This window comes from Heliconius melpomene, chromosome 11, assembly GCF_056956725.1.
Source record: "Heliconius melpomene rosina isolate 202511_hmr_F chromosome 11, ASM5695672v1, whole genome shotgun sequence".
NCBI classification, from domain to species: domain Eukaryota; kingdom Metazoa; phylum Arthropoda; class Insecta; order Lepidoptera; family Nymphalidae; genus Heliconius; species Heliconius melpomene.
The window spans coordinates 10,820,919-10,843,041 of record NC_140399.1 but is presented as its reverse complement, the minus strand read 5'-3'; the positions used below and the strand labels follow the sequence as shown (position 1 = coordinate 10,843,041).

General features: G+C 32.5%; 3 protein-coding genes across 4 annotated transcripts; 2 read left to right on the top strand and 1 right to left on the bottom strand.

The window, feature by feature from the left end:
* Positions 1–105: 105 nt before the first annotated feature.
* On the top strand, positions 106–16,536 carry Surf4 (Surfeit locus protein 4). Its single transcript, XM_085193570.1, has 6 exons — positions 106–263; positions 803–964; positions 5,136–5,237; positions 12,454–12,684; positions 13,839–14,018; positions 15,458–16,536. The coding sequence occupies exons 1-6, from the start codon at positions 213–215 to the stop codon at positions 15,542–15,544; spliced, it is 813 nt and encodes a 270-aa protein (XP_085049696.1). The 5' UTR covers positions 106–212; the 3' UTR covers positions 15,545–16,536.
* A 92-nt stretch (positions 16,537–16,628) lies between these two features.
* Positions 16,629–19,191, bottom strand: Nubpl (NUBP iron-sulfur cluster assembly factor, mitochondrial). Of its 2 annotated transcripts, none has more exons than XM_085193569.1 (5): positions 18,937–19,191; positions 18,648–18,793; positions 18,105–18,270; positions 17,440–17,624; positions 16,629–17,064 (listed from the first exon to the last, which is right to left on the bottom strand). In XM_085193569.1, the coding sequence occupies exons 2-5, from the start codon at positions 18,745–18,747 to the stop codon at positions 16,691–16,693; spliced, it is 825 nt and encodes a 274-aa protein (XP_085049695.1). In that variant the 5' UTR covers positions 18,748–18,793; positions 18,937–19,191; the 3' UTR covers positions 16,629–16,690. The 2 variants fall into 2 exon arrangements, with proteins under 2 accessions (XP_085049695.1, XP_085049693.1); XM_085193567.1 differs by having other exon boundaries at positions 18,648–18,819; positions 18,937–19,190.
* Positions 19,192–19,440: 249 nt separating this feature from the next.
* Positions 19,441–21,884, top strand: LOC146534866 (uncharacterized). The gene is made up of 8 exons (XM_085193565.1): positions 19,441–19,675; positions 19,835–20,164; positions 20,283–20,441; positions 20,531–20,619; positions 20,709–20,828; positions 20,899–21,000; positions 21,097–21,166; positions 21,397–21,884. The coding sequence occupies exons 1-8, from the start codon at positions 19,553–19,555 to the stop codon at positions 21,571–21,573; spliced, it is 1,170 nt and encodes a 389-aa protein (XP_085049691.1). The 5' UTR covers positions 19,441–19,552; the 3' UTR covers positions 21,574–21,884.
* Positions 21,885–22,123: the final 239 nt, after the last annotated feature.

Genomic DNA, 22,123 nt, shown 5'->3' with positions numbered 1-22,123 from the left:
TAAATAAAATTAAATTTTAAGCATTAAAAAGCCAATAATTTAAAAAACCCATACTACTCAATTTAATTTCCAAGTCACTTTTGTGTCAAATAATGGTTCCTCAATTGTACAGGAAGTGTATCCAACTGTCCACACGTCACTCAAAGACCGACGACGACTCTAACGACAGTGAAATTTCGTTCAGGTGATAGTGCTAGTGGATTTGTGTAAAAATGCAAATTCCCAATGAATATGTCTCAACAGCAGAAGATGTTGCTGATCAGGTACATAAGCCATTCTTCTAAACTTCAATAGTTATATTTTATTAAACTTATACCGATATAAACTAAGCTTTGGATAGGTTTTGTCACGTCACCGAACTTATATTCTTGTTGGCGCTGCTATAAGTAATTGAGATTACAAACTTAGAAAAGAAACAAATCTCTTCTACTCGTGGTTGTCATTTTGTATTTGAAATTGGCATACCTTAAAAAAAAAAGAACAAAATATACTTCTATAATTTAGTACTTTCTGTAGAAAACATTTTACTTATCAGTGCAGCAAACTTGATTTAATGAATGAATATGTAAAATTTTATGAAATTAAACTACAGTATTGATAACAATTTAATATGAGATGCATTATTTCAAGCATTTCTTTACCTATTGATGTATTTTGTTTCTTATTCTAAATGAAAACATGTTTCTATTAAAAAACTTATCACCCTCACCAAAACAATATGACTACTATGATAAGACAACATTTTTATTTTAATTATATAAATTTTCTTTAAAATTTTATTTTTTACTATTTTATACATTAGGTGATAAGAAAAGGCAAGAATATATTACCAACAGTAGCACGACTGTGCTTAATATCCACATTTTTAGAAGATGGCCTCAGAATGTGGTTTCAGTGGTCTGAACAAAGAGATTATATGGATATGTCATGGAACTGTGGCAAATTTCTTGCAACTATGTTTGTGGTAAGTCATAAAGGTTTTATTTATAATATTAAGCAATATTTGATAACTTTTTTATTATTTTTGTTTTTCTACATGTAACAACATTTATGTTAAGTATACCTAAAGAAATACTGTCATATAAAAAATATAAAATATTGAAATTTAATATATCAAAATATATTTTAAATTTCAACATTTTAAAAAGAAAATAGATATGAGATGCAATAAACTAAATTGTGCCATAAAAATTGTTATTTAAAAATGCTTAAATTAGGTATTGCTTTTCTATGGAAGTTCAAAACAAAATTATTAAATAGGGAAATATTAATCTGCAATTAGTTATCCAACAAAAAAACTTATGTTAATTTCCCATTTGTCATTCAGAATATACATAAGTATGTAAATATGGTCTTCCTAATGTACAAATATGTATGGCTTTATCAATTCAAAATGATTATCTGAAAACATCACTTTAAATTACCCAGGCTCTGTGGTAGTTTTAATAATCAAAATTCAAGTTCACAATTATGCACATCACTGTTATTTATATTGTTGATACAAGAAGTTTTAAAAAACATTAATTAACTCAACTTACATTACTTCATGTAATTTATAAGTTTTTTTTATGTCTATAAGAACTGCTATAATGTATAATTATTCAAATTCATTCATAACTAACATTGCAAACATCATTGGTTAACTATTTAAAAGATATACATTAATTTAAAATTAAGGTTAAATGAAATTAATTATAAAAGCAAATAGATCAATATAGTTATTGTGCACCGTTTACTTCTGTAAAGTACAAATTGATATTAGTATTATAATATTGATGTAATATTACTTAAAATTGATGGTATCATTGCTTCCTATCAAAAAAATTAGGAAGGATATACTAATTATTATTCAATTTTCTAGAATTTTATTAACAAAATTTGTATAAACCCATAATACTATGTAGATATAAATTATAAAATGCATAACCATATATTTTAGTCATTTACAGTGTTTGTTAACATTAAGTCTGAAATATTTATAAATTTTAATTTTATAAATAATACTTTAAAATTTTAGTAACAAGGCCAGTTATAGTGTACGGGCATTAGCATGTGTCTGTAAACTCAACTGGCTGAGGGTTTGATTTCATAAATCATAATATGTATATTATAATTTTTTTTATATTTATTTCTTGGCTCTAGTGATGAGTTAAAGCACAAGTTTGATTTTCACCACTCATCATGCAATGCCCCCAGAATTCAGCAAAAAATTGGGAACAGAAGTCTTAATGGGAACAAGAGTGTCTTAACATTAGATTCCCAGGTTCTTTCTGCATATCCTGCTATGTGTGTTTCAATTCAAAGCATATGATGTAAAAAATTAATTAAAACATTACAATGTTTTATAGAGCATATCTAACTGTTCCATAATATTTATCTCAGATATGTGATGAAATTTAAAATAAACTTAGTGTTTCTTATCATTTGATAATTGATGTAGTATTATTTTGAAATTTCTGTGTAAAGTAAGTTGTGAAAATAGTTTTGTAATTATGATGTAATTCTATATATTCAAATTTATGAATTTTATTACAATTGTATAAATTACATCAAAAGCAAAAACATTTTTATATTCTACAGGGTATATTTCCTACATTATCTTAATTACAAATTAAAAAATAATGTATTTATGAATATAGGTTTACAGCTTGTACTCATACATTTTCATTTCTTTCAAATAGTTTTACTTAACTAATAACTTGGACTGCCTTCACAATCCGTCGGTAAACGGGAAACAGAGTGTCTTGACACTATAACTTTCCTGCTGCGTGTGGGCTACTAGGTTCCCAAGTTCCCTCTATATAGTGACGCGCCTTACGGCGTGAAGCTGTAAAAAATCTAGTTACTGGCAAGTAATATATTATTCAGTACAGGTAGTTTAATGAAAAGTGAAAGTTCACTTGTCCTTTCTATTTTAAAAGTGGGCCACATAAAGTTGTTACCGTCTGCTATTGTATGAAAGGTGACATTCTTGTAAAAATATAGTAATTAAAAGTAAACTAATCCTTTTAATTATTCTTTGATTCAAATTAAGACGAAACGGTACGCGTGACCTATAGAGCGGTCAAATAACATACGATAAGACATCATTGTGACTTTAAGTAATATTCAATGAGCATTGAACACTGTTGGTGTGTTTTGGGGTTTTTACACAAAGGGAACTTTTATATTTAAAATATTTTATTTATAATCAATATTTTACTTAAGATATGGGAGAGGGCGACATAGTTAAGTGTATGACTTAAAAAAACTGGCAATTATAAAGACAACCTGTATTTTTTTGCTATTTAAATAACGTAATTGATGCGTGTGGCATTTGACCGCCTTGTTATCCTTGACCGACACCCGCCATGATGGCCGCAGCCCGATGAGTTACACGTGACGACGGCGTAACTGTCTATTTCTTCTTGCATAACTCTTACGTGTCCATATCCGTTAGGTTATGTTGTGATGAAATTAGAAAGTCATTTATACTAGTAGAAGTTAAGATTTTAAATTAAGTCCATATTTATTTGAAATGAGGCCAGTGTGACTGCTAACGTGACAGGTTGCGGGTTCGATTCCCACTCGAGGATGTCGAGGATATATTTTCCTTTCCTCGCTCTGATGAGGAAGATCGCGGCGTTGAGTTCCACCACTCAACGCGCAATGTTGCCAGAATTCGGCAGAAAATGGGAAACAGAAGTGTGTTCATGAGAACGGAGTGTCTTAATTCTAGGTTCCCAGATCCCATCTGTCTATCCTGCTATGTGCGAGATACAGCGTGAAGCTAAAATAATTCTAATAGTTCTTTTAAAATCTGGATTTTAATTACGGCCTTGCTCGCGCTGATTATAATTATTTCGCTGTGAATATGCATTATAAATTATAATAAACTTCCTTATAGATTATTATCTTCGTATACTATGTTATTTAGACGATTTTTGAGTCAGTCGAACAACGTCTGAATGTAACGCAGTGGTTCGTAACGCAAATACTCGATTTCCATTAGGGCGGATTAATGAAACGACAATACTATATTTTAATTTTACTATAATATAATACAAACAAAATTTATCAAACCTTTTGTTGAATATCGAAACTATGAGGGCTCATCGTGTCGTAATAACTAGTTATATTAATTCACAGTTCAATTATTTTTATAAATGTCGGTTCTAAGTACCTACCTACATTATAATGTCAAGTTTTTGTTAAAATGTAAAGAATAATTCACTCCCAATGTGTTTGCTCAGGATTTTTGAATATGTATACAATTTAAAAATGGTATCTTTTCTTTATATTTAGAAAGTATCTAAAGATCTCTTCTAAAAAATACTTGCGCTTACAAGTATTATATGCTAAAGACTGAATCACGAAAGCCTTAGAACACGAAAGGTGTTTAACCTAGTATTTAGTATTCCCACCTTATCGCCGTTTCCTGCATGCTGTTGAGACCTGCAGTACATTGCGCGAAGTGCAGGAACAGCGTGGAAAATTTATTGACATGTAATTTTACGTTTTACGATGAAGCAGTCAGTAATAAAAGCAGTTTAATTGCGTATAAGTTATTATGTTATAATCAATAATTAATGGTGATGGTTTTTTTTTAACATTTAGAATTTTCAATATTTTAAATTAGGAAAATGAATAAACTTTATTCACAATTCTTTTTAATTTCTACATATAAAAATCTATACTAATATTATAAAGCTGACACGTTCATTTGGTTGAACGCGTTAATGTCAGAAACCACTGATTGGAATTAAATAAACCCTTTTGTGATGTGTTGGATACTTAATTTATTAAGGAAAATTTTATAAGCTATAATACATCAGGTTTATCCTTTCGTTATAACCCACTGTATCTGTGGTTAGAGTTACATGGCTGCAGATACAGTGTTTTCACTTGACCACGGGGGTTAAGCTGCAGGCTGCTGCAAAACTAGTGATCAAAGAAGCCTATGCCTAGAGTCTAGCCTAAAAATTTTACCTAAAGAGGAGGTGATGACTGTGGGGAATCGGCATTACAACATTGTAATATAATTTAGAGTGAAATTAATTAAGTAACTTATTTATATATTACATATTAAGAAACACTTATTGCTAAGAGTTGATTAAAACTTTTAAAAATGTTAGAAATATATTTTTTTGTTCCAGATAATTAACTTGGTAGGTCAGCTGGGTGGCTGCGTTATGGTCCTCGGTAGGCTAAAAGTGGACATCGCGTGTGGAATACTGTTCTTCATCGTCGTATTACAGGTACAATATTATAATCGATTTAAAATATTGTTAATTTTCATATTTGGTTAGTACATAACAGCATTGTCAAATTTTGTCTCGGGGGTAAGCGGGATTATAAGTTTCACTTTTTCCGCAGAATTTTGCAGGCATTGCGTATAGAGTGGCAGAAATCAATGTCGCGCCTTCGCCTTGGTACCAGAAGGAAGAAATGAAAATATTCAAAAATAATAAGCAAGCGACTAGCACCTCATACAAATAATATTATTTCACAAATAAAGTCGCGTAAAACCATTAAATATTATGACTTTGTAACGTTTAAACTATAAACCTTCCGATATAATCGATAATACATATTTTTTTCCCCTCTATATTTAGGAACATGTCTTCCGCACTTGGCAGCGTCACTATATTATTTGATTATTTCCCAAATTCGCGTGTAAATATGTCGCTATAGCCAAATGCGCAATATAGACGCGGCCTTTGTTCGGACAGTGACTTGACCTATTTTGGACATTATTTTTGAATTCCCCGCTTGTGAGTTATGATAGTAGAAACGTGTCAATCCAGATTATTTATTGTAAATGATACGATGATATTGCAAGCTTACGATTTTAGAGGAAATAAATTATTTTAAATGTAACAATCAATTAGCAGTTTTAAAATTACTATTAAGATATGTAGAACATTTCCGGTACATAAAATCGATTACCTTTGGTTATTCCGTTCATACTGTCAATAACTTAAGTAAGAGAAAAGATTAAAAATTCATTCTTTTAAATACGTTATCTTTATAAGCGGGGACAAATATATTTATTCAGTACATCATTACTAATTATTATCTAATGAGCATGTACAAAGCTACAGTAACTTTACTAATATAGTCGATAAGAAAATAAAAGTAAATTTATTTCTTTTCTTTCTATCTTTGCATTTCAATTGAAGAGATGATATGGCGATGACAGTTTAAGAATAGTTTGATGTTATAATATTATCATAATTAAAGATAATATACCTATGAATAATGTAATGTTAACCGTTTTAAATGGGGAAGGGAGTGTCTTAACACTAGGTTCTCTGTGTGTACCCTGCAGTGTGCAATATACAGCTTGAAGCTGATTTTTTTTTTTATAATCCCAATTGCTTGAGAGTATTTAATTACACAGTTAGTTACTTATCAGACATCTATTCGCAGTTTCGATAGCTTCTTACATAATATCGATATGTTATTCTTATCGCACACATTACAATACATTTATATCGGATTTATTGATAAGTGACAAAATACATATTATTATTAAATTTTTATATAGTACGTGAGAAAATGAAACAATTAAAAATTAAGATAAGTAGTAAGTACAATGTATTTTTTCAATCTTTTGACTGGAGGGGAAAGATATTAATTCCAATAATATGATTGATTGATTTCTCGAAATATGGCGTTTCGAGCGTGCCAGTTGAGCACAATTCATTTCGCCAATGTCACGTTGTATGGAAAACACACGAAGGAAATTGACCGGTAATAAAAAAGATAAATATACACAATTATAGAATACATGTAAAAAAAAGAGATCCTGTGTTAGTACAGCCTTCACCTAAAACAAAACAAACACAAATTTACAATATATACACAACACATTAGATTAGTAATAAATAATATTTTACATGGGGGTTAATTTAAAGTTTTATTTTGTTAAGTTTAATATATTTACATAAAAAATTACATAAAGGACTAAACACAAACATTAACAAACACTGAACATTTAAAGGACGAGGGACTTTATGAGGGAGGACATCATATAAGGGACGAGTTAACTTAGGACAAGAGAAAAGGATGTGGGAAGGGGAGCCGTCGTCCAGGCCACATTCACACAGAGAGTGGTCCCTGACCCTGATCTTAGCTAGATGTACAGGAGTAGAAGCATGCCCAAGACGTAAGCGACAGATTGTTGTAATAATCCTCCGTTCAATAAACCTTTGAGAATAAAACCAAGGTCGCCTAGGAATATCAGGTTGAATAAGGGCGTAATACTTACCTTTATGGGATTTTGACTCACTCCAGGAATTATTCCAGGACTTATGCAGATGAATATCCGCAAGGGACATCAGATCTTGGGCGGAATTGGAGAAATGGTCTAATGTGCCACACTGAATAGCTGATTTAGCGCAGGAGTCTGCAGATTCATTCCCACTGATTCCAGAATGTCCTGGAATCCACACCAAAGTAACATCCAAACCCTTTAGATGACAAGAGTACAATTCTTTACGAATCCTTAAAACAATTGAAGATCTCAATCTACTATAAAATGGGCTTCCCTTTAAGGCCATTAAGCAGCTTAGTGAGTCAGTAAAAATAACCGTCTGTTTAAAATTGTGGGAATGTGTAAACAGGACTGCTTCTAACAAAGCAACAGCCTCGCCTGTGAACACAGATGATTCGGGAGGGCATTTAAATTGTAATATAATTTTGAATTTTGGTATCCAGCAAGCTGCACCAACACAGCTTTCTTTTGAAAGCTTTGATGCATCTGTAAAGATGAGGATGTGATTTGAAAAATTTTCATTTACTATGGATTGAAATTTTGTGTTGGTGCCAGGATCTCCCTTGGTTAGGCCAAGATTTGTGACGATACAAGGAGAATGAACTAGGGCGTTATACGGTGTAAGGAATAGTGGATTAGAAGGAAAACAAGTCAAAGGATTAGGAAGAGAGGTAAGTCTAAGGAAGCTATCAAGCAGGTATGGTAAAGGTTTGCCTTGAGGAATGAGATCAGCTAGCTTAGATAGCTTAGACCGTAGAGGATGGGAAGACAGCTGCAACATTTTACTCACAAATCGATCGGAAAGGAATTGTCGGCGGATAGGAAGTGGAGGATCTACACACTCCACCTGCAATGCATTGGTAGGAGTAGACTTCATCGCACCTAGGATAATCCGAAGACATTTATATTGTATTCGGTTTAATTTTTCAGTAGGTAATTTATTAAAGGGGTCTAACACAAATAATCCATAGTCAATATGACTGCGAATTATAGCATTGTACAGCAGTTTTTGAGTATAAGGGTGTGCGCCCCACCACACACCAGACACAGCTCTCAAAGCATTAATGCCTTTTTCACATTTCCTGCTGAGATATTCAGCATGAGCAACTCCGTTCAATCGCTTATCAAGTATTATGCCTAAAAATTTGACGTTTTCTGTTAGATGAATGGGAATATTATCACACAAAATTTGAAAATTTGGAATTACTCTCTTTTTTGTAAACACGACCGCTTGACATTTAGCTACCGACAATGCCAGGCCATGCTCAGAGAGCCACTGGTTAAGATAGTGCAAGGCAGTATTTAAGCGAAAAGTTATGTCCTCCATAGAATTTGAGCTGTAATAGAGGACGATGTCATCAGCATACTGAAGGATGTTACAGAAATTATTAACAGATAATTCAAGGTCATGTGTGTATATGTTATACAACAGCGGACTAAGAGCTGAACCTTGAGGAAGACCTTTCCAGACAAGTCTGGAAGGTATAGTAAGAAGCGGATGTCTTACAGATACCGATCTCCCGGTCAGCAGATTACATATGTAATGGGACATCCTCGGCGGAATACTCAGCTGACGCAATTTCTGCCTGAGCACCGGAAGAAGAACATTATCATATGCAGATGCGACATCTAAAAAGACACCAACCAAATACTCTCCTTTGGCAAAGGCTCGTCGAATATCTGTAGTAAGAATACTGAGACTATCAATAGTACTTAGCCCCTTTCTAAAGCCAAACTGAGAGGGCGCTAAGATATTCCTACTTTCCACTATCCATTCCAGTCGATTTTTCAAAAGCCGTTCAACAATCTTAGATATAGTAGATGCCAGGGCAATGGGTCTATAGGAATTAAAATCTGAAGGACATTTTCCAGGTTTGAGGATAGGGATAACAATTTGGGACTTCCATGAGTTGGGTATATTGCCTGATTGAAATATTTTATTTATCATGTTTAGAAAATGGTGTTTAGATTTATCATTTAATCTTGTAATAAAGGAGTAAGAAATACCATCCTCACCTGGACTGGTATCCTTTAAATCCGTTAAGACGTTTTTAAGTTCTTCAAAGGAAAAAGGAAGATCCATTTCCTCCGAAAATTCAACCGGCGTGGATATAAATAAATCTTGGGATGGGACAAAAGGAGGAGCCAATTTGTTTGCAAAATCGTTGAGCCAAACAGAAGGATTATTGGAATTGGGACTGCTGACATTGTTAAGAGATCGGCGAAATCTCTTAACATTTGTCCAAACAAGGGAAGGAGAGGAACGAGGACTAAGGGATTCACACAAACTTATCCAACCACGTTTTTTCTTTTTCCAAATGCAATTTCTAAACTTCGCATCCTTGCGTCTGTAGTCGATAAAATTTTCCATAGTCATACAGGCTGCGTATGACTCCTCGGCAAATGTTCGCCGAAGGACAGAATCAGAGCATTCCTGATCCCACCAGGGATTGAAATGCATCCAATTCTGAATGGAGCGGTATTTGGGGATATGTAGGTCAGCAGCAGACATAATAGCAGAGACAAACCCTTCATAGTAAACAAAGATACTCTCATAATTACCAGACTCAGAAAGATTGCACAACATGCAATCCACAGAGTCGGCGTACTCGTTCCAGTTGGCCTTTTTTAAATTAAATCTATGGGGAAGGGAAGGACTAGGAGTGGAAGGAAGTCTATTATTTAAGGACAGCAAAATCGGGAAATGATCACTACCATGGGTAGATGGAAGTACAGACCATGATAGTTGGGAAGCAAGAGAAGGAGAAGATAAGGAAAGATCAATAGCAGACCTAGGGTTCTGATTTGGATTAACCCTACGAGTCGGTGATCCATCATTGAGAATGCAGAGATCCACATCATCAATCATGTCCAGCAACGAAGGCGAAAATCCATCACAGTAGTAACACCCCCACAAAGTGTGATGGGTGTTAAAATCACCCAGGACCACCACAGGGCTGGGAAGCGAAGAGATAATAGACTTAAGCTCTAGAAAGATGGAAGGGGAAGGATGAGGGATGTAAACAGAAAGGAAGGAAATACCAAGGGTCCTCACAGCAACAGCATTCAACTGTTGACTATGAGAAGGGAGAGGAATACGGGAATATGGAGAAGAGTGCTGGATGAGGATAGCACTACCTCCATACCCGTCATTTCTGTCCTCCCTTAAACAGGCGAAACCTGGCACCCTGAATCGGGAGTCAGGCACCAGCCATGTTTCTGAGAGGGCAATAATGACAGGATTATGCAGAGAAATAATAGAAAGTAGTTCATGCTTTTTAGCACGAATACTTTTACTATTCCACTGCAGGAAGAATAGTGGAGCCATTGTTGAGGATTTTAAAGATTTTGAGTAGGTTTTGGGCAACGTAGGACGGTAAAGGAAGTTCATCAGCAGTTGAGATTATGCTCACAAGAGTGTCAGTCAAAGCAATTAACAGATCCTTTGTAGATTCTGCTGGACTGTCAGAACCTTGATTTAGTGCACAACCATTAGGAAGGGACGAGGAACAATTGCTAATAATGGACTGGTGAGCTTGTCTATTGTATCCCTTTGCCATAGGAGCGTGGGGACGGGGAGCTTGGAAAACTGTTTTACAATAGGATTTAGAGGAAGTAGCAGGTCTGCTTTGTTGGGGTTGGGGGTTTGTGAAAACAGGAGGTGAGAACATTTCCTTAGCAACATCTGCATAGGAACGTTGGACAGATGGGAACCGAGAGGATGCTTCCATATAGGAAATACACTCTTGCGACATAACCGTCTTAATGTTCTGTTGTCTTACAAACTCAGGGCACCCTTTATCAGTTGCAAAATGTTTAGCTGTGCAATGGATGCAGGTTGAATTTTCCTGCCGGATGTCACATGCATCACCAGTATGAGACTGGGAACACCTATAACACCTTGGCTTTGATCTACACTGTGACTTAACATGACCAAAACGACAGCAATTAAGGCACTGGATTGTAGGATATTTATAAAGTTCAATATTAAGGACAGATTTATAGGAGAACACTCTTTCAGGCAATTGTTGGCCACGTATAGTAATTACAACAGTTTGAGTTGGAACCCATGTAACTACACCCTCACTTACATTCTTGCGGTTCATTCGTCTTGCTTTTATAACTTCTCCGCATGCACTAGGGAATATCAGTGAGCCAACAAACTCTTCCAAAGACCATTCAACGGGAATTCCTTTTACAATTCCCATCCTTGTAATATTAAATGTCGGGATTACACAAACATATTTACATAGACTAAGAACAGGGTTATTCAAAAATCTATTTGCTGCATCAGCAGATGTAAATTGGACACTGATTTTATTGCGACCCACATTTTTAACTCCATCATTAACTATATCAGTGATTTTATTAGTATGGAGAAATTGACCAAATTTAATGGCTCTTATAGAGGTCCCTGCAGATGGATCAGGAGATTCCCTTGACACATACACAATAAAGGGACCTTTATCAGTACTAATATAGGATTTTGGGGCATCGGATAAGGCAGGGTGGGTCCATACATTCTGGATGGAAGGAGTGGCGGTGGATGGGTCTATAATAGTTTTTTTAATAATATCCTGGCTTGAGGATGTTTCCTCAACTTGCCTCTTTCTATTAAACACTTGAGCTGTAGAATTTACATTACCCCCCCCAGGATCAGGGGGGTCAGGCGGAGGATCAGGGTCCATCTTAAAATAAAATAACCTAACTATTAACTAACACTAATCTAAACTATAAAACAGCACAACTACTCACTATTACCAATTACCTTATTAGTATGGATCTATTTACATTATTATATAATGTTTCCACTAAGTAAATAAAGAGTTTCAACACTAAAAAAGATATATTTTCACTAACACGTGTGTCAACCAAAACAAACGTCAGCGAAAAAGCTAAAACCTCCAATAATATGTTATATTTATTTATACTGGATCTGTCACGTGTTGATTTCCGGTATACGTAATACACACAATATTGTACTAAAATTATACAGAATATAAGGACTATCTCAGTAATATACTAATGAATACTTGAATTTTGAGTACCTGCATTTTACATTTTTTTTTTTTTTTTTTATTGCTTACTATTTTTTATGAACTATTTGACGTTAATTCTCAATATTATAACATTTAAAATATCAACTGTGTAATTAAAAAAAAAAAAAAAAAAAAAAAAACTAAACATCTTTTCAGACATTCGCCTACAGTATACTATGGGACATGCAATTCTTGCTCCGCAATCTGGCCCTCATCGGAGCCCTATTACTAGTACTGGCGGAGGCCCGAGCGGAGGGGCGAAGTCTTTTCGCCGGAGTACCCTCCTTAGGCGAAAACAAGCCAAAGACATACTTGCAATTGGCTGGCCGTATCCTATTGGCCTTTATGTTCATCACGTTATTGAGATTTGAAGTATCTTTCTTACAGGTAATTTCTTAATATGATAAATATTTCTTGTGTTTGATGATTGTTAGAGGTCGTCGTGACGCAGTAGGACACAAACCGACTACGTGCGACGGTAGTGGATTTATTTTCCTATACGGGGAATGATTAATTATGTTTTAGGTTATTTTCATTTCTTAGCTCTGAATTTATAAAGCTACGTGCTTTAGTTAGTAATGAGTTCCGTCATTCAACGAAAGAAAAGGAATGGAGTGTCTCAACACTGGATTTCTGCCTACCCACCTATGAAGAAACAAAACGTAAACTTGCTATAATCGAATTTGTTACCAATATTTAAGTAATATAACTGCAGTGTGTAAAAATATTTTTTAAATATGTTTTAGAATATTCTGTTGGAAATTGATTGTGATTAATCTATTTTATATTGTTCAGTCAACCTTTCATATCGGATTAAGGGTTAAACAGCAAGTAGTGGGCGACGAGTTTAGCCTCATTTAACTTGAAATGCATTTGACGTAAATAACTTTATAAATTATTCATGACCATCCCTCAATGTCAAGTTGTACAAAATTATTCTTAAATTATTACATTTTTATAGGAGGCACTCTTGTTTTTTGTTTGTTATGAGTACAATTAACTTATTAGATAAATTTAATTGCTAGCTTCGATGTGGAAGATGTGTGAAAATAAAAAAGAGGTTACTTCGAAGATAGTCTATTTTAGTTTCAATAATTTTTATAATTAATTTTGAAGGTATTGCTCGAGTCGAGACGGAATCGATCCCACAACCTGTAGCGTTTACAATCGCAAGCTTGTGCCACTCGCCATGCCTCAATTATGTACATAGGGATTGTATTAGGTGTAGGGTTCGATACCTGCTTGGAGGAACTATTGTATTTTAATTATTTTTATCTATTTTTATTTTATACTCTTCTAGGACATAACGTGGTTTTGATTTCCGCCATTCATCACGCTATGTCTTGACAGTTGGGCAGAAATTGGGCAAGAGAGTGAATCGAACACTAGTTTCCTCTGCACAACTTGCTGCAGGAGACAAAGCATTATACTGCTTTTTTTAAATACAAAACGTACATTTACGTGTCTTAACACTAGCTTCCATCTAGCTACCAAAATAAGGTGGATAGATTTTTTTTTCTAATTATATTCATATTATCCAGATTGTCCAAGACCTCCTCGGCAGTATCCTCATGGTGCTCGTGACAGTGGGCTATCGTACCAAGCTATCAGCTCTCATGCTGGTACTCGTTCTAACCGTTCTCAACTTGTATCACAACGCGTGGTGGTCTGTTCCGAACTACAAGCCTTTGAGGGACTTCCTCAAATATGACTTTTTCCAGGTTAGTTTTAACTTTTGCAAGTATTTTTTTATGTTAATTTTAGTTTAGGTACATGGTTAGATACGGATAGTTTGAAAAATGACGTATTAGGTAAAAAAACAGATAGTAGTGAAAAACTACTTGGTGTTTTATATACTATGTGATGATAACGATAATAATGATTATTAGCTATTTTTAAAATTTGAATAGAACATTTATAAAATGTGATATATATTTATTGTAAGGCATTTAATGAATTGACACCCTCATGGAGCATAGGAAGCGTGCCTTACTGCCTAATTATACTTTCTACTAAATAACTAATACTTGTATCTAAAGTCAGAAAGAATAGATTAGAGAATGTACACAGATAAACAATGAAGTATGGTTAATTATAGTAAGAAACTTAAGAATATATTTACATAAATAATTAAATTATTTTTTTCCAATATCATATTGTGACGTGACAATAAAATATTGCTGTACTACTGTATAATGATGTAGCTAAGTCATTTTGATAAGAAGTAAAAAAACGTTATATAATCTTGCTTCTAAGTTTTTTATACTACTATGTGTAAGACATGATAGTGAAAAATATTATAAGTACTTTAAATTAAGTTGACATACATACTTATATACATTATGCATTATAAGGCTAAATTATATGAAATAAGAAATCCTACTAATAATACGACAATAAATACGATAAAATATATTTATATTTGTCTATAGAGCCATTATATAATATGACTAGCGGACGCGCGCAGCTTCGCTTGCGTATTTATGGATGAATTCTAAAAAACCACGAAACATGTGTTCAATGAAATATTTTTAAGAGTCTAAATTTCAAATTTTATAAAAATCGGTGGCGATTTAAAGATTTTTCCATACAAACTTTCAACCTCTTATTTGCACCCTTAGGGGGTGAATTCTAGAAAACCATGAAACACATCTTCAATTAAATATTTTTAAGAGTCTAAATTTAAGATTTTATAATAATCGGTGGCGTTTTAAAGATTTTTCCATACAAACTTTCAACCCCTTATTTGCACCCTTAGGGGGAGAATTCTAGAAAACGATGAAACACGTGTTCAATTAAATACTTTGAAAAATTTAAATTTCAAATTTTATAAAAATCGGTGCCGATTTAAATTTTTTTCCATACAAACTTTCAACCCCTATTTCTCACCCCTTTAGGGTTAAAATTTTTCAAAATCCCTTCTTAGGGGATGTCCAGATTACAAAAGTAAACATCTGTCCAAATTTCACGTTTCTACGCACAGCGGTTACGGCTGTGCGTGCGTCTTACCTCAGTCAGTGAGGACAAGTCCTTTTATATATATAGATAACGTTCAAAGTTCACGCAGGATATCGCTTTTGACTTGAAATGTAGAAACGTTTTCGCAGTTTTAATGTGAAATTATAGTGTATAGAATGCAAATATATATTGAAATTTCCAGACTCTATCAGTGATCGGCGGTCTTCTCATGATTGTGTACCTCGGGCCGGGCGGCGTCAGTATGGACGAACACAAGAAGAAGTGGTGATTGTTGACAGACTATGAGTAACATTGTTGACAGTGTATGTAAATATGCAAAGTATATCATCGCCCGAAGGCACTAGGGGGTTCAATTTAAATATCATATGTTAGGTTTGTGATTTGTTTTTCATGTTCTAAGGCTATATGTTTTATTCTCTTAGTGTTTTTTTTTCTATGTTAAACAGTGCTGTAGCAGTGTCTGTCTGTTAACTACTCTGTGCTCCGTATTCCATATTTTCAAATATCTTTTATAAAATTTAAATATGGAAACATATGTTGCTCTTCTATTGTTTTCTAGCGGAGTCTAAAAAATTATTTAGTGATAAAAACACTTTGAATATAAAATATACAATCTTACTTTAAAATTAAGTGGAAATTGTAAGCATTTTCTTATAATAAAAATTTGTTACTCGCCGGACCTTCTAAGATCTACACAAGTTTTCATAATATTCACATATAATAATGTAGTTTTCTAATGTTTCATAAGTCAATTTTATATATTTCTAGATGACTTGATAACGATTGTCTACGTAAAAATAATGACACTTATAAATTTTTTGCACAATAATTGTTCATGTTTATTTTTTTATAAATTATTCTGAGTGTGTTGTCTATGATCATTGTTTTCTTTTTCCTTGGGTTGTAGAAGTACAGTTGTCAAAAATTCATATAACACTAAATGTATTGTAGTTGCATTCCGAATTTACTGTAATACATATGTAAATATATTCGTACTTATTGACTGATGATTTGTATATTAAAAAAAAATATAATTACTGTAAAAAAATATTTTTTAAATGCAGTTACGACGGGTCTATAGACGCAATGTTACGATGTATTAGCACTATTCTTCCTTGTTAACATTATTTCTACAAAAAATCTATATGAAAAGACAAAAAAATATTTTTATAGTATTTTTTTTATTTATTTTTATTGTACGCTTGTGAAGTATAGTTGGACTCGTAAATGGAACGTTCTGAATAAATATAACATAATATTTTCATAGGTTTTATTTTGTAACCTACTTCAGTGCAAGACCTTTTGCCACGTCATATATTTAAAGCGGAGAAAGTCTTTTAAATAACAATTAATTTATTTTTCCAATATTTAATAATAAACAAATTCAACAACTAATTGCAAATATTTTGTGGTCCTATTGTTCAGTCGCTTCGGCTTCCCGCTTGTCTTTATTTGATATATATTTGAAAACTTTATTAGCCAGCTGTCTATACTTTTCAGCGTGGGTGCTATCTGGCAAGGCATATATAGCTGGTTTGCCACTGTTTATACATTCCGACATATTGGAATCCACTTCAAAACTCTCAATAATCTCTAGGCCCATATCTTCAGCGGTCTTCTTAGTTTCGTTACCAAAAACATAATTTTTGGTGCCGCATTTATGACATATCGCATGAGACATGTTCTCTACCAACCCAATTATAGGGACTTTGAGTTTTTCGAACATGTTGACGCCTCGTTTTGTGACTTGTAAGGCGGCTGATTGCGGTGTAGTTACAACTAGAGCGCCTGGAAAAAAGAGTATTATAATTAATTTTTTCTCTTTTTTTATTAGAATCAGACAGAGAAATAAGTAATTTACAAATAAATTAAATAAATAATGCAAAAAATGTATTTAAATAAAAACAAATGTATGGCCAGAAATTATTGATAAAGAACTGCAATATTTTCATCTAAAACTATGCTTTATCAAGATAATGCATAGTTTTAGATGCCTGAGGCCAACGTCTTCTACGCAATAAAGAGGAGTTGTACCTTAAAAAACGGCCTTTAATTTGATTTAATTGATATTGATTTTAATAATTTTAATATTTTTCACACCACTATAAGCATTTTTTTTGTGACACTGAAAAACAAATATATACATTGATTATGAATTATTACCATCAATAGGTAGATTCTGAGCCAATGATAAATGTGTATCGCCGGTCCCTGGCGGAGTGTCCACAATTAGACAGTCTAAAGGTCCCCACGCCACGTGTCGAGTTAGACGGTCTAATGCTTGCATTACCATTAGACCACGCCATACTACTGCATTCTCACCCGATACTAGGAGGCCCATTGACATACTTTAAAAAGATTTTTTTTTACTGAATATTCGTTTTTATATATGCATAATCTATAGTAATGTTATGAAGTTTAAGAAATTGGTTGAACACGCATATTTCACGCGAACTACTAGTTCAAAGAGAAAAGTTATTTTAAATTGGATAGTTCATTTATCAAGGAAGGCTAGTATGGTTTAATGGTTATTCTATTTGACCATGAAGTAAAGCCACTGGTATAATATAAATGACCATGACAATTTCGTAATTATTTATTTACGTTTCTATTTCCATTTCTTCGCTCTGGTGTCGAAGCAAAGCGCGGTTCCCTGCTGTGTGCAGGATACAGTGTGGAAGCTGATTTTTTTTTTTTATACAAATAAAACTATGAGAGGCAAAACAATATTCTATGATTATTAATTTTCAAAACACTTTAAAGATAACAATTTCTACTCTTAAAGAAATTATTAATATAATTTAAATTAAATAAAAATATTTGCATACCACTTTACTCCATAGTTTAGCAGAGGCTCTATGAGATTATCATCATTAAGCATGGGTTCACCACTGATATTCATCATAAGAGGTACCGAAGGACCAAAAACATCAGCATCTAGAAGTCCTATTTCTTTATCTGGCTCTATTACTTTCATAGCACATGCGAGATTCACTACGAAAATATTATTAATGGTTGAGTAGGTGCTTTACAAAAAAAATCTAATAAGTAAAACAACCATAAAAACATATAAACTTAGGATTAATATCAACATTACATCTAATCATGTCTTGAGGTACTTAACAAATTTGAATAATTATTACCTATCACTCCATAGGAAATATAATGTTATTAAAGTAAGAGCAATTATTAACCAAAATTGGAAATCTGCAGTACACATGTTGGGTCCTTTATTTTCTATACTAATCTAGATAATCAGACAATTCGGTGAAAACGGGGAAATGTCTTAAGGATAAGTTCAAACTGGCTGCCTTTTGCTTTATGTGGAATACAGTGTAGATTAGAAAAACAAACAAAAATGCAAGGCATACCAGCAGTAGTAGTTTTCCCAACTCCACCTTTTCCAGATGCAACCAGTATTATGCTTTTAACACCAGGTAATGATTTCTTTTCGGGAAGCCCTCTGGCCATAATTTTAGCTCTATGTTCATTAACATCGCCTTTATTGTGTTGGAACCTAATTACAGTAAGGTATGGTGTTTGCTACAATAAGATACAATATTTCGTAAGTACAAAAATATGTTACATTTATTTTAAAATAATAATTGCCAAAAAATTGCATTTCACGTAGAAAATAATATTGCTAAATAGCCTACATACTGTGTTTATATTTGAAGCAAGTACTCGTAGTCCATACACTTTTGGTATAATTCTTTTAACATTCATTATTTTTGCAAAACGCTTCTTAATTGCGACTCCGTATATGCTATTTGCTATTTAAAATGTTTACTATCAATTTATTTTAAATAGCAACAATTTACTCTACACTCGTAAATTGAAATGGGCTAGGTGCTAAAATTTTTGTCAACCAATGAGCCAAGTTCACACTTTCACAGTATAACAGCTGATGGCTGACACAGATAAAAAAACATTTTTATATTTGACACATGTTACAAAAAGTGAATGATTAATACGGATTCCGTTCAGTTCAATACATCGACGTTTTAAATTAATATTGTGAAAAATAAAATTATTTTTATATAAAAATACAAATATTATTAACAATACTTATTGTATTTATTCATATTTATAGAATTAATTAAGCTTATTAAAAAAAGTAATAGTTTAAATATGTGTTAAGGAAGTCCATGTATTTAAGAACGTACTTCATAACTGTCATTTATGGTGTGACCGATTTGCAATGTTTCTATAGTGAGAAAAAATTCGAATATACATGGAATATTTCTAGAAAGTAAATAAAAAAGCTGAAGTAAACATGGCTATTTGTTTACGAACGCTTTCTCATAAAATATTGCCCATAAATGGAATCGTTGCTACTAAAAATCATTCTAATCGGCTGTCCCGGAAAATCCCCTTGCGGACACAATTTCTCGAAGATGTAAGTGTTATTGCTGTTTTCCTTAACTATTAAAAAAATAAATTCGTTTAGTAATTTATTATAAAAGTGTCAAAGGCTCATCAATGAAATCATTTTTGAATATCGACTTTGACCTCGAAACAATCGTATAAAAGATATTATTTACAATTATTATTTCAGTTTCTCAGCAGTAGGCGCATATCTAGTTGCCAAGCGGCTCCAAAGTATGTTGCAGAAAATAATATCGATGATGTTTACATTCACGAGGTTGCCATTGCCAATAGTTACCTAACCCAAAAGTCGAACGAAAAGCCGAAACTAACCTACATAGACAAAACAGATTCAAAAGAAACCAATGACGTTATAGAGAATTACTTTAATTATTGCGTTGATGGTATGAAAATATTAAACTTAACTAGTGATGACTATGTAGAACAGCCAGGTGCAAATAAATTACACAAAATACCATCTATTAGTATGAATGATGTTGATTTTTCTAATTGCAATGAGGTAAATTTTGATTTTATTATACTGAGTGTAACATATCACAATTTAATGTTTTTTAACAATTTATTCTAAATTATATAAAATATAATTTTAAGTACTAATTACTACTTATAATTTTAAGGATATAGTACCCACATGTTTATCTGACTTTGAGCGAGATGCAATTTCATACTGTAGTGGACCTACAGTATCTGCACAGACTACCACCAGTGAACCTGATAATGAAGGAAAACCTAGTGAGGAACAACTTATGAAAATATTTACCACTCTCTCTAATAATGTAATATTTATATTAATATAATTATAACTAAAAATATTTTGAATATTTATTAAGACAAATATTTATTAACAGATTTGATTTTTTAACAGATGCCTAATTTGTTTGTGAAACCATTAGATTATTCAATCTATCATCCCAATTTGGTCTTTGTAAATAACATTAGGGGCACAACAACTGTGTAAGTTATTAATTTGAACTGTTATTGTGGACTTATAGTTTTTTAGTATTAAAAGAAAAGTAGATCAATCTTTGTTATTTTTCTTTTAGAGGATTGTTCCATTATGTGAAACAAATAGCACTTTTGAGGACAGTGGCACATATCAAATTTGCTTATGTTAATTTTGAAATTCTGAAGATTACAGCCCACCCAGAGGATTCTTCAATAAGGTATAATTTGTTGTCATTTTTCTTTTTATTCATTTTATTAGATATTTTACTATAACATTATAATTTGTAGAATGAGGTGGAGGATCCGAGGAATATCTGGTCTTAAAGTATTCTTTATGTTTTGGAAATACAAGTTGTGGGATATAAAACAAGTGTTCAAAGATCAGGAACTGTAAGTTATACTTCATAATGGATCTAACAAAACAATTGTTCTTTCTTATAACAAAACTTACTTCAGAAGAATATAAAAATATTATTTATTTTCCAGTTGGTATGATGGTTTTTCAACATTCTATATTGGTTCTGATGGTCTTATTCAGAAACATATTGCCGATAAGGTAAGATCTTGTGTGTAAAAAATCATATAAATCAAATTTATTTTTATTTCCACACTGGTAACAAGAAAAATTTTGCCATGGAGTTCTGCTACCAAAAATGCAATATCACAAAAATTGGTTAGTGTGTGGGGAAACAATCTTCCCTTTGCCTGTCTTTCTTTATATGGGATACAGTGAAAAGGTAAAAGCTGAAAATATCATCATAAAATTTTTTGTACCTAATTTTACAGGTAATGCCAGATCAAGATAAAATAGTTGATGATGAAGAGAAGGCACCCATTGCAGCAAAAATTGCTTTACTTATTGGTCTTCTTCCTAGAAACTATTTATCAGATGTAACTCCATACTTCACCACCTCGTCAGGCACTAGTGAATGCACAACTCTGCCATTTAAAGCTTTAGAATAAAATTAAAGCTACCATATTTAATGGTATTGTGATATTTTATTGCTATGCTAAATAAATTGCAAAATCTTTTAGACACAAAGTTATGATCATTAAATAATGTTTTCCTATTTATTACTAATTAATAAACTTTATTTTATAATGTTAGTATGCAATATTGATGTCTATTTGAAAAATATTGTCTGCACTATGCAATTAAGTGCATTAACGTGAGATTTGCAATGGACACTGTAATATTTTATCGTGATATATTTTAATTGCCTTGTAGTTTATATGGTAGTTATGTATTAAATAAACGTCAATGTTAATAATTATCCTGTTTTTTATTTATTGTTTCGTAATGAGAAAATAAAAATAAAAACTAAAAACACTAAACTAACTTAAAACTTAAAATTTTCTTAATAAATAAATGAGATTGCAGTAAATTTCAGAAGGAACTCCGATGCGAATAAATATTTTATTAAATACGAAATCACGCTAACACATGTATGTAATACATTAATACTAAGCTACTAATAGCAAAAATAAATATTACATAACATACTTTAATTAT

Coding starts and splice junctions, on each gene's coding strand:
- Nubpl (XM_085193567.1), bottom strand. CDS start 19,002: ATGAATGTTAAAAGAATTATACCAAAAGTGTATGGACTACGAGTACTT. Junction 18,820..18,936: donor TTGCTTCAAATATAAACACA/GTATGTAGGCTA, acceptor ATCTTATTGTAG/CAAACACCATACCTTACTGT. Junction 17,625..18,104: donor CTAAACTATGGAGTAAAGTG/GTATGCAAATAT, acceptor ATCTTTTTAAAG/TATGTCAATGGGCCTCCTAG.
- Surf4 (XM_085193570.1), top strand. CDS start 213: ATGCAAATTCCCAATGAATATGTCTCAACAGCAGAAGATGTTGCTGAT. Junction 12,685..13,838: donor TTGAAGTATCTTTCTTACAG/GTAATTTCTTAA, acceptor CATATTATCCAG/ATTGTCCAAGACCTCCTCGG. Junction 14,019..15,457: donor TCAAATATGACTTTTTCCAG/GTTAGTTTTAAC, acceptor TGAAATTTCCAG/ACTCTATCAGTGATCGGCGG.
- LOC146534866 (XM_085193565.1), top strand. CDS start 19,553: ATGGCTATTTGTTTACGAACGCTTTCTCATAAAATATTGCCCATAAAT. Junction 20,620..20,708: donor ATTAGGGGCACAACAACTGT/GTAAGTTATTAA, acceptor TTTTTCTTTTAG/AGGATTGTTCCATTATGTGA. Junction 20,829..20,898: donor CCAGAGGATTCTTCAATAAG/GTATAATTTGTT, acceptor TATAATTTGTAG/AATGAGGTGGAGGATCCGAG.